The 16,105-nt window shown below is 44.0% G+C and overlaps 1 protein-coding gene across 6 annotated transcripts in view; it reads right to left on the bottom strand.

The window, feature by feature from the left end:
• The window catches only part of kdm6a (lysine demethylase 6A), a 92,913-nt gene that overhangs the window by 44,493 nt on the left and 32,315 nt on the right, over nt 1-16,105 (bottom strand). The window contains exon 1 of one of the 6 annotated variants that reach the window (XM_036958697.2): nt 8,879-9,241. The exons of 4 other annotated variants lie outside the window; for them this stretch is intronic. In XM_036958697.2, coding sequence (XP_036814592.1) covers nt 8,879-8,881 — 3 coding nt within the window. In that variant the 5' untranslated portion in view covers nt 8,882-9,241. Of the gene's footprint in view, nt 1-8,878; nt 9,242-16,105 lie in introns of those variants that run through there. One more of the 6 variants, XM_036958696.2, reaches the window with a different exon arrangement.

Genomic DNA, 16,105 nt, shown 5'->3' with positions numbered 1-16,105 from the left:
TGGAACAAATTGCAAAAATCGCTGAAGTTGGAGACTTATCTCCCTCACCAACTTCAAACATCTGCTATCTGAGCAGCTAACCGATCGCTGCAGTTGTACATAGTCTATCGGTAAATAGCCCACCCAATTTTACCTATCTCATCCCCATACTGTTTATATTTATTTACTTTTCTGCTCTTTTGCACACCAATATCTCTACCTGTACATGACCATCTGATAATTTATCACTCCAGTGTTAATCTGCAAAATTGTAATTATTTGCCTACCCCCTCATGCCTTTTGCACACAATGTATATAGACTCTCTTTTTTTCCCCTACTGTGTTATTGACTTGTTAATTGTTTACTCCATGTGTAACTCTGTTGTCTGCTATGCTTTATCTTGGCCAGGTCGCAGTTGCAAATGAGAACTTGTTCTCAACTAGCCTACCTGGTTAAATAAAGGTGAAATAAATAAAAATAAAAAATAAAAATTCAGGAAGCATGTGAAGGAAGACATGATCTGGACCTCAAGCCATCAACCCTGGTCTTGGGAGAGGTACAGGCTTTTGTTCCAGCCCAGCTTTAACTAACACACCTGATTCATCACAACCTTCATTAGGCATCAGGTGTTAGTTCTGGGTTGGAACAAGAGCCTGCCTGCACATGCTGTAGTTCTCCAACACAAGCAAAGGAGTAAAGACTGAAGACAGAACAGCCAGCAGCACTATAAAGGCCATAGCATAATCCCCCAATACAAATACACCATGACCATGACCAATGCCTAAACAGATAGTTAAACACACTTCTGCAGCATGCAGAACAGTGGCGCCGGAGAAGAAGACTGATATTTTATGTGTCCCCAACCGATTGTGTTTCTTTGTTCATGTATTTGCATTATTTTGTAAAACTTATTTTGTACAACTTTGTTGCTCCCGTCTCTTATGACCGAAAATAACTTCTGGACATCAGGACTGCGATTACTCACCACAGACTGGCAGAATCCTTTTTTAACGAGTCTGACGAGCCCGACGCAAACAATATACTGCTTTCTCGAGAACAGGCCCGGATCCCCGTGATTTGCGTGAAGAGGAGGCGGAGAAAAGGGGGCCAAAGGGCGGGCTGCCTTCTGAGAATTTGTAGGCGGTCGAATAAATGCCCACTTCCTTGCATTCTGCTAGAAAACGTGCAATCTTGGAGAATAAAATAGATGACCTACGCGCAAGATTAAGCTACCAACGGGAAATTCAAAATTGTAACATCTTATGCTTCACGGAGTCGTGGCTGAACAAAGACACTATCAACATACAGCTGGGTGGTTATACGCTCTACAGGCAGGATAGAACAACGGCGTCTGGTAAGACAAGGGGCGGCGGATGATGTATTTTTGTAAATAACAACTGGTGCACGATATCTAAGGACGTCTTGAGCTACTGACAATGTTGTATTTTTTTTATTTCACCTTTATTTAACCAGGCAAGCTAATTACGAACAAGTTCTCATTTGCAACTGTGACCTGGCCAAGATAAAGCATAGCGGTTCGACACATACAACAACACAGATTTACACATGGAATGAACAAAACATAGTCAATAATACAGTAGAACAAAAAGGAAAAAAGTCTATATACAGTGAGTGCAAATAAGGTGAAATAAGGGAGTTAAGGCAATAAATAGGCCATGGTGGCGAAATAATTACAATATGGCAATTAAACACTGGAATGGTAGATGTGCAAAAGATGGATGTGCAAGTAGAGATACTGTGGTGCAAAAGGAGCTAAATAAATAAATAAATAAATAAATAAATACAGTATGGGAATGAGGTAGATAGATGGACTGTATACAGATGGGCTATGAACAGGTGCAGTGATCTGTGAGCTGCTCTGTTAGATGGTTCTTAAAGCTATTGAGGGAGATGGGAATCTCCAGCTTCAGTGATTTTTGCAGTTCGTTCCAGTCAGTGGCAGCAGAGAACTGGAAGGAAAGGCGAACAAAGGAGGAATTGGCTTTGGGGGTGACTAGTGAGATATACCTGCTGGAGCGTGTGCTACGAGTGGGTGCTGCTATGGTGACCAGCGAGCTGAGATAGGGCGGGGCTTTACCTAGCAGAGACTTGTAGATAACCCGTAGCCAGTGGGTTTGGCGACGAGTATGAAGCGAGGGCCAGCCAACGAGAGCGTACCTGTCGCAGTGGTGGGTAGTATATGGGGCTTTGGTGACAAAACGGATGGCACTGTGATAGACTACATCCAGTTTGCTGAGTAGAGTGTTGGAGGCTATTTTATAGATGACATCGCCGAAGTCAAGGATCGGTAGGATGGTCAGTTTTACGAGGGTATGTTTGGCAGCATGAGTGAAGGAAGCTTTGTTGCGAAATGGGAAGCCAATTCTAGATTTAATTTTTGATTGGAGATGCTTAATGTGAGTCTGGAAGGAGAGTTTACAGTCTAGCCAGACACCTAGGTATTTGTAGTTATCCACATATTCTAAGTCAGAGCCGTCCAGAGTAGTGATGCTGGATGGGCGGGCAGGTGCGGGCAATGATCGGTTGAATAGCATGCATTTAATTGTATTTGCGTTTAAGAGCCGTTGGGGGGCACGGAAGGAGAGTTGTATGGCATTGAAGCTCGTCTGGAGGTTTGTTAACACAGTGTCCAAAGAAGGGCCAGAAGTATACAGAATGGTGTCGTCTGTGTAGAAGTGGATTCGAGAATCACCAGCAGCAAGAGCGACATCATTGATGTATACAGAGAAGAGAGTCGGCCTGATAATTGAACCCTGTGGCACACCCATAGAGACTGCCAGAAGTCCGGACAACAGGCCCTTCGATTTGACACACTGAGCTCTATCAGAGAAGTAGTTGGTGAACCAGGCGAGGCAATGATTTGAGAAACCAAGGCTGTTGAGTCTGCCAATAAGAATGTGGTGATTGACAGAGTCGAAAGCCTTGGCCAGGTCGATGAATACAGCTGCACAGTAATGTCTCTTATCGATCGCGGTTATGATATCGTTCAGGACCTTGAGCGTGGCTGAGGTGCACCCATGACCAGCTCGGAAACCAGATTGCATAGAGGAGAAGGTACGATGTGATTCAAAATGGTCAGTAATCTGTTTGTTAACTTGGCTTTCGAAGACCTTAGAGATGCAAGGTAGGATAGATATAGGTCTGTAGCAGTTTGGGTCTAGAGTGTCTCCCCCTTTGAAGAGGGGGATGACCGTGGCAGCTTTCCAATCTTTGGGAATCTCAGACGATACAAAAGAGAGGTTGAACAGGCTAGTAATAGGGGTTGCAACAATTTCGGCAGATCATTTAAGAAAGAGGGGGTCCAGATTGTCTAGCCCGGCTGATTTGTAGGGGTCCAGAATTTGCAGCTCTTTCAGAGTGGTGGGGTCTTGGGCGGGTTGCTGTGGAGGGTGCCGGGCAGTTGACCGGGGTAGGGGTAGCCAGGTGGAAAGCATGGCCAGCCGTAGAGAAATGCTTATTGAAATTCTCAATTATAGTGGATTTGTCGGTTGTAGCAGTGTTTCCTAGCCTCAGAGCAGTGGGTAGCTGGGATGAGGTGCTCTTATTCTCCATGGACTTTACAGTGTCCCAGAACTTTTTTGAGTTTGTACTGCAGGATGCAAATTTCTGTTTAAAAAAGCTAGCCTTAGCTTTCCTAACTGCCTGTGTATATTGGTTCCTAACTTCGCTGGAAAGGTGCATATCACGGGGGCTATTCGATGCTAATGCAGAACGCCACAGGATGTTTTTGTGCTGGTCAAGGGCAGACAAGTCTGGAGTGAACCAAGGGCTATATCTATTCCTGGTTCTAAATTTTTTTTAAATGGGGCATGCCTATTTAAGATGGTGAGGAAGGCACTTTTAAAGAATAACCAGGCATCCTCTACTGTCTGGATGAGGTCAATGTCTTTCCAGGATACCCCGGCCAGGTTGATTAGAAAGGTCTGCTTACAGAAGTGTTTTAGGGAGCGTTTGACAGTGATGAGGGGTGGTCGTTTGCTCGCAGACCCATTACGGATGCAGGCAACGAGGCAGTGATCACTGAGCTCTTGGTTGAAAACAGCAGAGGTGTATTTGGAGGGTGAGTTAGTTAGGATGATATCTATGAGGGTGCTCGTGTTTACGGATTTGGGGTTATATCTGGTAGGTTCATTGATAAGTTGTGTGAGATTGAGGGCATCAAGCTTAGATTGAAGGATGGCCGGGGTGTTAAGCATGTCCCAGTTTAGGTCACCTAGCAGCACGAGTTCAGAAGATAGATGGGGGCAATCAAATCACATATGGTGTCGAGGGCACAGCTGGGGGCAGAGGGTGGTCTATAGCAAGCGGCAACGATGAGAGACTTGTTTCTGGAAAGGTTCATTTTTAGAAGAAGTAGAAGCTCAAATTGTTTGGGTACAGACCTGGATAGTAAGACAGAACTCTGCAGGTTATCTTTGCAGTAAATTGCAACACCGTTATATCTTGTCGGAAAATGTTATAGTTAGGAATGGAAATTTCAAGGTTTTTGGTGGTCTTCCTAAACCAGGATTCAGACACGGCTAGGACATCTGGATTGGTGGAGTGTGCTAGGGCAGTGAATAAAACAAACTTAGGGAGGAGGCTTCTAATGCTAACATGCATGAAACCAAGGCTTTTACGGTTGCAGAAGTCAACAAATGAGAGAGCCTGGGGGAAGGAGTGTAGGTAGACACTGCAGGGCCTGGATTAACCTCTACATCACCGGAGGAACAGAGGAGGAGTAGGATAAGGGGACGGCTAAAGGCTAACAGAACTGGACGCCTAGTACGTTCAGAACAGAGAGTAAAAGGAGCAGATTTCTGGGCATATATATTCAATGCATAATGTACAGACAAAGGTATAGTAGGATGTGAATACAGTGGGGGTAAACCTGTGCATATAGTGATATTGAAAGATATATTGTCTCTAGAAATAGCATTTAAACAAGGTGATGTCACTGCGTGTGTGGGGGGTGGAACTAAATTGTTAGCCGAGGCGTGTTGAGCAGTGCTAGAGGCTCTACAGTGAAATAAAACAATAGTTACAAACTAGAACAGTAATCGACACGGCATGGTGACGTTAGGGAAAGGCATGCGTAGCCGGGTGATCATACAAGTCCAGTGCGTGGCTTCAAGCAGCACGGGGCTAGCAGGCTAACAGAAAGGCCTTAGAGGGATGACGCGACGGAGGAAAGTCTGTTGTGCCCCCCTTGTGTAGTTACATCAGTGGACGGATCAGCAGGGCTCCGTGTGGTAAACCAGGCCAATTGGCAAAATATGTATAGTGGCCGAAAAAATATGTCCGAAGGGCCTCTTAAGTCAGCAGTCCAATGTGCTAAGATAGCTAGCAGACTGCAGATTAGCGGCTGTGCGTTCAGGGGTCGTTAGCTGCTATAATTCCAGGTGGGAAAAAAATATATTAAAAGATATCATAATAAAAAAAATTATAACAAAAAAAAATAGGTTCAGAGCAGAGAAGAATATGGCTGACTAGCTCTGGTTTGAGTCACGCTGTACAGACTGGCGAGAGTTGTCCGGGATAAAGGTAGCTGATGACCGCTAGCAAAGGATAGCTGACTGCTAACTAGTGACTTGTATTCATGTATTCCATGTATTCGATGGGCCTCGTAAGCCAACAGTCCGTTGTGCTCTAGACAGCTAGCATTCAGGGGACGTTAGCTGCGAAGGTCGGAAGGTGAGAAGGTTCAGAGCTTGCGATAGGAATCCGGGGATATGGAGAGAAAAAATAGGTCCGGTATGCTCTGGTTGAATCGCATTGTACAAACTGGCAAGAGCTCTCCGAGCTAAGGTTAGCTGATGACCGTTAGCCGGCTAGTTAGCTGGCTAGTTTATGTTGGAGAGATTTCAGTAAGAGGCAAAGAAAAACTTTAGAGAAAAAGCAGGTCCACATCACATTGGGTGAGGCGGGTTGCAGGAGAGTATTTTGAAATAAGGGTTTAGAAAAATATAAAAAGATATGCGAAGAAAAATATATAAAAACATATATACACGACACGACAAGATGAAGCACAAATACGTCTGGCTGATACACCATCTTGGATATTGAACAATTACAACAAATGACAATTACAACAATACTGAATGAACACTTATTTTAACTTAATATAATACATCAATAAAAGCAATTTAGCCTCAAATAAATAATGAAACATGTTCAATTTGGTTTAAATAATGCAAAAACAAAGTGTTGGAGAAGAAAGTAAAAGTGCAATATGTGCAATGTAAAAAAGCTAACTTTTAAGTTCCTTGCTCAGAACATGAGAACAAAGCTGGTGGTTCCTTTTAACATGAGTCTTCAATATTCCCAGGTAAGAAGTTTTAGGTAGTAGTTATTATAGGAATTCTTGGACTATTTCTCTCTATACCCTTTGTATTTCATATACCTTTGACTATTGGATGTTCTTATAGTGACTTTAGTATTGCCAGTGTAACAGTATAGCTTCCATCCCTCTCCTCGCCGCTACCTGGGCTCGAACCAGGAACACATCGACAACAGCCACCCTCGAAGCAGCGTTACCCATGCAGAGCAAGGGGAACAACTACTCCAAGTCTCAGAGCGAGTGATGTTTGAAACGCTATTAACGCGCACCCCACTAACTAGGTAGCGATTTCTCATCAGTTACACCAGCCTAATCTCAGGAGTTGATAAGCTTGAAGTCATAAACAGTGCAATGCTTGAAGCATTGCAAAGAGCTGCTGGCAAAACGCACGAAAGTGCTGTTTGAATGAATGCTTACGAGCCTGCTGCTGCCTACCATCGCTCAGTCAGACTGCTCTATCAAATCATAAACTTAATTATAACATAATAACACACAGAAATACGAGCCTTTGGTCATTAATATGGTCGAATCCGGAAACTATCATTTCGAAAACAAAACATTTATTCTTTCAGTGAAATACGGAACCGTTCCGTATTTTATCTAACGGATGGTATCCCTAAGTCTAAATATTGCTGTTACATTACACAACCTTCAATGTTATGTAATAATTACGTAAAACTCTGGCAAATTAGTTCGCAATGAGCCAGGTGGCCCAAACTGTTGCATATACCCTGACTCTGCGTGCAATGAATGCAAGAGAAGTGACACAATTTCACATGGTTAATATTGCCTGCTAACCTTTCTTTTAGCTAAATATGCAGGTTTAAAAATATATACTTTTGTGTATTGCTTTTAAGAAAGGAATGGATGTTTATGGTTAGGTACACGTTGGAGCAACGACAGTCCTTTTTCACGAAAGCGCACAGCATCGATTTATTAACGCAGGACACGCTAGATAAACGAGTAATATCATCAACCATGTGTAGTTATAACTAGTGATTATGATTGATTGATTGTTTTTTATAAGATAAGTTTAGTGCTAGCTAGCAACCTACCTTGGCTTCTTACTGCATTCACGTAACATGCAGGCTCCTCGTGAGGCAGGTGGTTAAAGCATTGGACTAGTTAACTCTAAGTTTGCAAGATTGAATCCCTGAGCTGACAAGGTAAAAATCTGTCGTTCTGCCCCTGAACAAGGCAGTTAACCCACCGTTTCTAGGCCGTCATTGAAAATAAGAATGTGTTCTTAACTGACTTGCCTCATTAAATAAAGTTGTAAAAAAAAAAATAATAATAATAATAATAATAAAATCGGCGTACAAAAATACAGATTTCCGATTGTTATAAAAACTTGAAATGGGCCCTAATTAATCGTCCATTCCGATTAATCGGTCAACCTCTACTACAGAGGGTAGTGCAAACGGCTCAGTACATCACTGGGGCCAAGCTCCTTGCCATCCAGGACCTCTATACCAGTGGGTGTCAGAGGAAGGCCCTAGAAAATGTCGAAGACTCCATCCACCCTAGTCATAGACTGTTCTCTCTGCTACCGGAGCACCAAGTCTAGGTCCAAGAGGCTTCTAAACAGCTTCTAACCCCAAGCCATAAGACTCCTGAACATCTAGTCAAATGGCTACCCAGACTATTTGCATTGCCCCCCCTCTTTTAAGCTACTGCTACTCTCTGTTGTTATCAGCTATGCATAGCCACTTTAATAACTCTACCTACATGTACATATAACCTCAAATAACCAGTGCCCCGCACATTGATCCTGTACCGGTACCCCCTGTGTATAGTCTCGCTATTGTTATTTTACTGCTGCTCTTTAATGATATGTTACTTTTATTTCTTATTCTTATCTGTATTTTTTAAAGCTGCTTGTTGGTTGTTGGTTAGGGCTACTAAGTAAGCATTTCACTGTAAGGTCTACACCGGTTGTATTCGGCACGTGACTGCTATTTGATTTGCATCCTGTGATTTGTGTCCTGTCTTCTACAATGTCTTCTCGCCATCTCATCAGCCTGTGACTTGGACACACGTACAGAGCATAGCTTACTGCATTAGAAAGGACATACTGTACCATACGCAGACACTGACTTTTAGTCTCTACTGGTAACGCAACACTGGAAAATGGAGGCAAGAGAATGTAACCCAAATCAAAGCTCCTGCAGCAAGACCAGGCACAACACCTCATCATAACATGGTGCTGCAGACAGAGACAGAGGTGGCAGTCTAAAATAAACATAAGGAGTCACACACAGTTAAGAACCATCGGCCTTGCAGCAGAAGCGGTCAATGTCAGACATAAAAATCAGGGCAGCTCAGCCAACCTCCCTCCCTCCCTCTCTCACGCCTCAGTTAGGGCTGGCAGGGAGTGAGCCACTGCTAACACACACAGTCATTACTGTCACACACACACACACACACCAACCGAGAAGTGGGAGATTTAACTGGGTCAAACACACACATATCTTCAAAGCCACACACACCTAATCAATAACATACACACTGGTCATCGAGAATATATCACCACATCAAACACAAATGCAATACATTACCATACATGCCAAGCCTTTTGTGTGGTTGCAGGAACTCCCTTAAACGCCATTACATCCTCCAGCAGCCCTCTTCTTCTCTCCCTTTCCCTCCCTCTATAGCTCTCTATCGCTCCACTACCAGGCAGATAATGCAGCAGGATTGTCAGCTTGCCTTTCCTCCCCCCCCCCTCTCTCTCTCTCTCTCCACTCTCTCCGTTCTCTGTGTCACTGATTCCTATTGAGCAGACGGCAGCACTAGAGAGGAGAGAGATGACAATAACTCCAGGCAGGCAGGCAGACACCCTCTCTCCTCTTCCTCCCCCTCTCTCTCGCTCTTCTCCAGCTGAGAATCTGCTCTATGGTCACACAGGAAGGAGGATTCTCATCACCTGACTAATATGCACCAGTCAATTACTCTCATCCTCCCTCTCACTCTCTGGGTTCTGCCTTTCTAACAGCTTACATTGTGGGGTAGGTGTGAGTTGTAGGTACAGTAACAGCTGTTGGTAACTGGCAAGACATAAATTCTATGCAAAATGTCTGAGTGTTTCCATAGGTTGGCTCATTGATTCCTTTTACATGAAAATACTAACAGCATTTCTAAACTGTTACTATGGCTAAGCCTTTTCTCCATCCAGAAAACTTACCACTGCCTTCCTCCCTCGTCCCCCCGCTCTGTCATGAAGGAGGAAAAGCAATTGTCGCTAAGGCCGTATGCTTTGAGGTCTCCACCCCTCCCTTCTCTCTCTCCTCCTTTACACGCTCATCACTCAGCCTCCCTTCTCATTCCTCTTTTCCCTTTACTCATACCCTCTCCATCTCTCCTCCCTACCCTATTATTTTCTCTCTCCCTCTCTCTGCTCACACCTCCTCCTCCTTCTCTCCATAGATAACTGGGCCAGTGTGTGTGTGTGCACGCCTGTGTGGCTGGCAGGGTGCCGTAGAGCTCAGTGGGGAGTGTATGTGACTAAGGCAAGGGAGGACGTGCAGCACGTGTGAAGCCTGTTCAGTTGAATACGGCTTCTTGTACACACACACAGTCAGCAGCCAATCAAGGGCAAACCAGGGCAGGACCAAAAACACTAGACACCTGGCTCTTTCCCCTCCTCTCCCAGGGAAGAATGTCCATCCATCTCACCAGTCTGAGAGAACCCATCCTGTGTACAATCTCCCCATGGCTCTTAGTCTCTCAAGACAAAAAGGGTTGCCTCCCACAATGTAGGAGCTTAACATGTCTGTATGTATACAATGTTACTTTGGAATAGAGGAAAGGGCACAAATAGGAGCTAGCAAGATTGAGATCACAGATGTTATATTTAATGAGTGCCTTTCACAAGCGTCTAGTTTGCATGAGCTTCAGCAATATACCGTATAACGACAGTATGATTTTAGATAGATAGGTGTTATTGCGAAGTGTAAACGTCTAGGAGCAACAACGGCTCAGCCGCGAAGGCCACACAAGCTCACAGAATGGGACTGCTGAAGTGCATAACGTGTACAAATTGCCTGTCCTCAGTTGCAACACTCACCACACAGTTCCAAACTGCCTCTGGAGACAACGTCCGCAAAATAACTGTTCGTCGGGAGTTTCATGAAATGGGTTTCCATGGCCGAGCAGCCGCACACAAGCCTAACATCACCATGCTCAATGCCAAGCGACAGCGGGAGTCTTGTAAAGCTCGCCGCCATTGGTCTCTGGAGCAGTGGAAACGCGTTCTCTGGAGTGATGAATCACGCTTCTCCATCTGTCAGTCTGATGATGATGCCAACTGTAAAGTTTGGCGGAGGAGGAATAATGGTCTGGGGCTGTTTTTCCATGGTTCGGGATACGCACCTTAGTTCCATTGTTGGAAAATCTTAATGCCACAGCATACAAGCATTTCGCTACACTCGCATTAACATCTGCTAACCATGTGTATGTGACCAATACAATGACATTCTAGATGATTCTGTGCTTCCAACTGTGGCAACAGTTTGGGGAAGGCCCTTTCCTGTTTCAGCATGACGTTGCTCCCGTGCACAAAGCGAGAACCATACAGAAATAGTTTGTCGAGATCCGTGTGGAAGGACTTGACTGGCCTGCACAGAGCCCTGACCTCAACCCCATCGAACACCTTTGGGATGAATTGGAACGTTGACTGCGAGCCATGCCTAAATCGGACAACATCAAAACGACCCTTGAATAATTAGCGTAAACAATAAATCAACCGTTCCATTTTGGCAATTGCATTCACAAAATCATGCAATTGTTTTTAGTCTTTGCTGTAATAAAGGTTTAACCAAAACCAAAAAACTCTTGTACGCTAAATTTATTTAAATGTTGTTTACATTGTTCCAAATGGTCAGAGAAATTATATTGTAATCTAACAGCACCTGTTTGGGACACACAATCTAACAGCACCTGTTTGGGACACACAATATGCAAGCAGCTCCTTACCTTCTCTTACTTGATCTCCAGTATTTTCCACAACTAGTCAAATTTATTCCACACATCTGACTCCCCCTTTAACTCCCGAGCAACCAGTAAACAAGCCTCGTTTCATGTTAATTTTTCACATCCTCTACATACATTTTGCTGTTACGTGTTACGGTGTTCAGAGCTTGTTATAACCAATTTTTTGATGTGATTATGATATGCTATAGGTCCGGCCCTATCAATGCATACACGTGTCACGTAAAGAGAGCAAAGGTCAAGGGAAAAGGGAATGTGTTTCCTTAACAAACGAGGCATTTTGGTAACAGAACTTTTCAGTCAGAAATTATTGTAATTGTGTTGCAGCTTCAGCAACACGATAAACATAATGTTCTGTGGTGGTCGCTGCAGCAGGTATGAGAGAGGGATAGGGCGATAAACACTGTTGATGTTCTGTGGTGGCCGCTGCAGCAGGTATGAGAGAGGGATAGGGCGATAAACACTGTTGATGTTCTGTGGTGGCCGCTGCAGCAGGTATGAGAGAGGGATAGGGCGATAAACACTGTTGATGTTCTGTGGTGGTCGCTGCAGCAGGTATGAGAGAGGGATAGGGCGATAAACACTGTTGATGTTCTGTGGTAGTCGCTGCAGCAGGTATGAGAGAGGGATAGGGCGATAAACACTGTTGATGTTCTGTGGTGGTCGCTGCAGCAGGTATGAGAGAAGGATAGGGCGATAAACACTGTTGATGTTCTGTGGTGGTCGCTGCAGCAGGTATGAGAGAGGGATAGGGCGATAAACACTGTTGATGTTCTGTGGTGGTCGCTGCAGCAGGTATGAGAGAGGGATAGGGCGATAAACACTGTTGATGTTCTGTGGTGGTCGCTGCAGCAGGTATGAGAGAGGGATAGGGCAATAAACACTGTTGATGTTTTGTGGTGGTCGCTGCAGCAGGTATGAGAGAAGGATAGGGCGATAAACACTGTTGCTGTTCTGTGGTGGTCGCTGCAGCAGGTATGAGAGAGGGATAGGGCGATAAACACTGTTGATGTTCTGTGGTGGCCGCTGCAGCAGGTATGAGAGAGGGATAGGGCGATAAACACTGTTGATGTTCTGTGGTGGCCGCTGCAGCAGGTATGAGAGAGGGATAGGGCGATAAACACTGTTGATGTTCTGTGGTGGTCGCTGCAGCAGGTATGAGAGAGGGATAGGGCGATAAACACTGTTGATGTTCTGTGGTGGTCGCTGCAGCAGGTATGAGAGAGGGATAGGGCGATAAACACTGTTGATGTTCTGTGGTAGTCGCTGCAGCAGGTATGAGAGAGGGATAGGGCGATAAACACTGTTGATGTTCTGTGGTGGTCGCTGCAGCAGGTATGAGAGAAGGATAGGGCGATAAACACTGTTGATGTTCTGTGGTGGTCGCTGCAGCAGGTATGAGAGAGGGATAGGGCGATAAACACTGTTGATGTTCTGTGGTGGCCGCTGCAGCAGGTATGAGAGAGGGATAGGGCGATAAACACTGTTGATGTTCTGTGGTGGTCGCTGCAGCAGGTATGAGAGAGGGATAGGGCGATAAACACTGTTGATGTTCTGTGGTGGTCGCTGCAGCAGGTATGAGAGAGGGATAGGGCGATAAACACTGTTGATGTTCTGTGGTGGTCGCTGCAGCAGGTATGAGAGAGGGATAGGGCGATAAACACTGTTGATGTTTTGTGGTGGTCGCTGCAGCAGGTATGAGAGAAGGATAGGGCGATAAACACTGTTGCTGTTCTGTGGTGGTCGCTGCAGCAGGTATGAGAGAGGGATAGGGCGATAAACACTGTTGATGTTCTGTGGTGGTCGCTGCAGCAGGTATGAGAGAGGGATAGGGCGATAAACACTGTTGATGTTCTGTGGTGGTCGCTGCAGCAGGTATGAGAGAGGGATAGGGCGATAAACACTGTTGATGTTCTGTGGTGGCCGCTGCAGCAGGTATGAGAGAGGGATAGGGCGATAAACACTGTTGATGTTCTGTGGTGGCCGCTGCAGCAGGTATGAGAGAGGGATAGGGCGATAAACACTGTTGGTGTTCTGTGGTGGTCGCTGCAGCAGGTATGAGAGAGGGATAGGGCAATAAACACTGTTGATGTTCTGTGGTGGCCGCTGCAGCAGGTATGAGAGAGGGATAGGGCGATAAACACTGTTGATGTTCTGTGGTGGTCGCTGCAGCAGGTATGAGAGAGGGATAGGGCGATAAACACTGTTGATGTTCTGTGGTGGTCGCTGCAGCAGGTATGAGAGAGGGATAGGGCGATAAACACTGTTGATGTTCTGTGGTGGTCGCTGCAGCAGGTATGAGAGAGGGATAGGGCGATAAACACTGTTGATGTTCTGTGGTGGTCGCTGCAGCAGGTATGAGAGAGGGATAGGGCGATAAACACTGTTGATGTTCTGTGGTGGTCGCTGCAGCAGGTATGAGACTACGGGTGCTAGTCACAGTCACTCGCTGGTCATTTATTTTATTTTTCATTATTCTTTTTTTTACACAACAAGTCTGTGATCGGCACAACCAAATCAATTGCAGTAGGACTCCATCTAGTCATTTGTGTCTCTTAATTATTTAAATCAAACAGTGTGCTTATAGCATCAGACAAGCTCAGTGCATATAGTTGATTTGATTAAAACACATAGGATGCATCTATATATGGAAAAATACCTGTTTAAAATGTTCAATCAATCATTTGGTCGAGAGAACAGACTGTCACCAAAGATCATGTTTTAGTAAGGGACAGCTTAGTCCCCGAATAAATAAATAAAATCAATGTCAACTGAGTTGTCTGTTCTTTCGACCAATCGATTGGTCTACATTTTAAGACGTGTATTTTATATATACTGAACAAAAATATAAACGCAACATGTAAAGTGTTGGACCCATGTTTCATGAGCTGAAAAAAAAAGATTACAGAAATGTTTCACACACACAAATAGCTTATTTCACTGAACTTATGTGTACACATTTGTTTACATCCATGTTACTGAACATTTCTCCTTTGCCAAGATAATCCATCCACTTGACAGGTGTGGCATATCAAGAAACTGAATAAACATTAGATTAACCTGTTGAGTGTAGGGGGCAGTATTTTGATGTTTGGATGAAAAAACGTACTCAAATGAAACTGGACCAGAATCTAGAATCTAGAATATGCAAATAATTGTCAGATTAGGATAGAAAACACTCTAAAGTTTCCAAAACTGTTAAAATATTGTCTGTGAGTATAACAGAACCGATATTGCAGGAAATCCAACCCGGAAGTGCTGTTTTTCCTGAAAGCTCTCTGTTCCAATGCCTGCCGTCGCTCCATTTAAAGGGATATCAACCAGATTCCTTTTCCTATGGCTTCCCCATGGTGTGAACAGTCTTTAGACATAGTTTCAGGCTTATTTTGAAAAATGAGCGAGAAAGATCACATTGAGTCATTGGATGGCTGGGTGCCAGCAGCTTTTGCATGCTCGAGCAGCTTGGAGCAGACATTTTCTCGCTCTCTCCTATTGAAGAAGCTACAGTCCCAGTTGCAATATTATCGATTATATATTGTAAAAACAACCTGGGGATTGATTATAAAAAAACGTTTGTTTCTACGAACTTTACGGATACTATTTGGAATTTTCGTCTGCCCGATCTTGACCTCTCGAGCCTGTGGAATTCTGAACATAACCTCCATTTGGTTCGCGCGTTTTTGGATATAAAAATAATCTTTATGGAACAAAAGGAACATTTGTTGTAATTGGGAGCCTCGTGGGTGCAAACATCCGAAGATCATCAAAGGTAAGCAATTAATTTTATTGCTTTTCTGACATTCGTGACCAATCTACTTGGCTGCTAGCTGTTTGTAATGTTTTGTCTACTGAGAGAGAAGTCCTTACATAAATGCTTGGTATGCTTTCGCCGAAAAGCTTTTTTGAAATCTGACACGCCAGGTGGATTAACAACAAGCTAAGCTGTGTTTTGCTATATTGCACTTGTGATTTCATGAAAATTAAATATTTTTAGTAATTTAATTAGAATTTGGCGCTCTGCAATTCAGCAGATGTTAACAAAAATGATCCCGGTAACGGGATGGGTGCATCAAGAAGTTAAACAGCATGATCATTACACAGGTGCATCTTGTGCTGGGGTCAATAAAAGGACTCTAAAATCTGTCATTTTGTCACACAACACAATGTCACAGTTGTCTCAAGTTGAGGGAGCGTGCAATTGGCAGGAATGTTTTTGCCAGAGAATTTAATGTTCACTTCCCTACCAACGTCATTTTAGATACGTTTTTCTGTCTGTAATAAAGCCTTTTTGTGGGGGGGGGAACTCATTCTGATTGGCTGGGCCTGGCTCCCAAGTGGGTGGGCCTATGGCTGCGACCCTGCCCAGTTATGTGAAATACATAGGGCCTAATTTATTTATTTCAATTGACTTGATTGACTGAAACTATAACTCAGTAAAAATTGTTGCGTTTATATTTTTATCCAGTACACATAGTTAAATAGAACTATAAGAAATGTAAGATTTGTCCAATTCTATCCAGCTCATGGCTCCAGCTATGCATGTGGTTTGCTAACTTGCTAGATGTCAAGATCAATGTTCTTTGGTTACAGCAGAGATATTCAGTCTCGTCCTGGATCAAGATCCCTGTTGCGTAAACAGTTTTGTGCATAAAAAAATGGAAATTATATATTTTTGGAAATAGCGCCCCTTGTGTGCACATTCAGTTATACAGCATACGGTATGGTACAAAAAAGTTATGACTATCAAAATCTGGACAACACCCAACCCTATTGTGGATACCATTTTTATGTCTCGT

The sequence above is a fragment of the Oncorhynchus mykiss genome, chromosome 22 (assembly GCF_057628025.1).
Source record: "Oncorhynchus mykiss isolate SJ-2025 chromosome 22, ASM5762802v1, whole genome shotgun sequence".
NCBI classification, from domain to species: domain Eukaryota; kingdom Metazoa; phylum Chordata; class Actinopteri; order Salmoniformes; family Salmonidae; genus Oncorhynchus; species Oncorhynchus mykiss.
The sequence above is the reverse complement of the archived record's forward strand: the minus strand, read 5'-3'. Positions and strand labels throughout refer to the sequence as shown.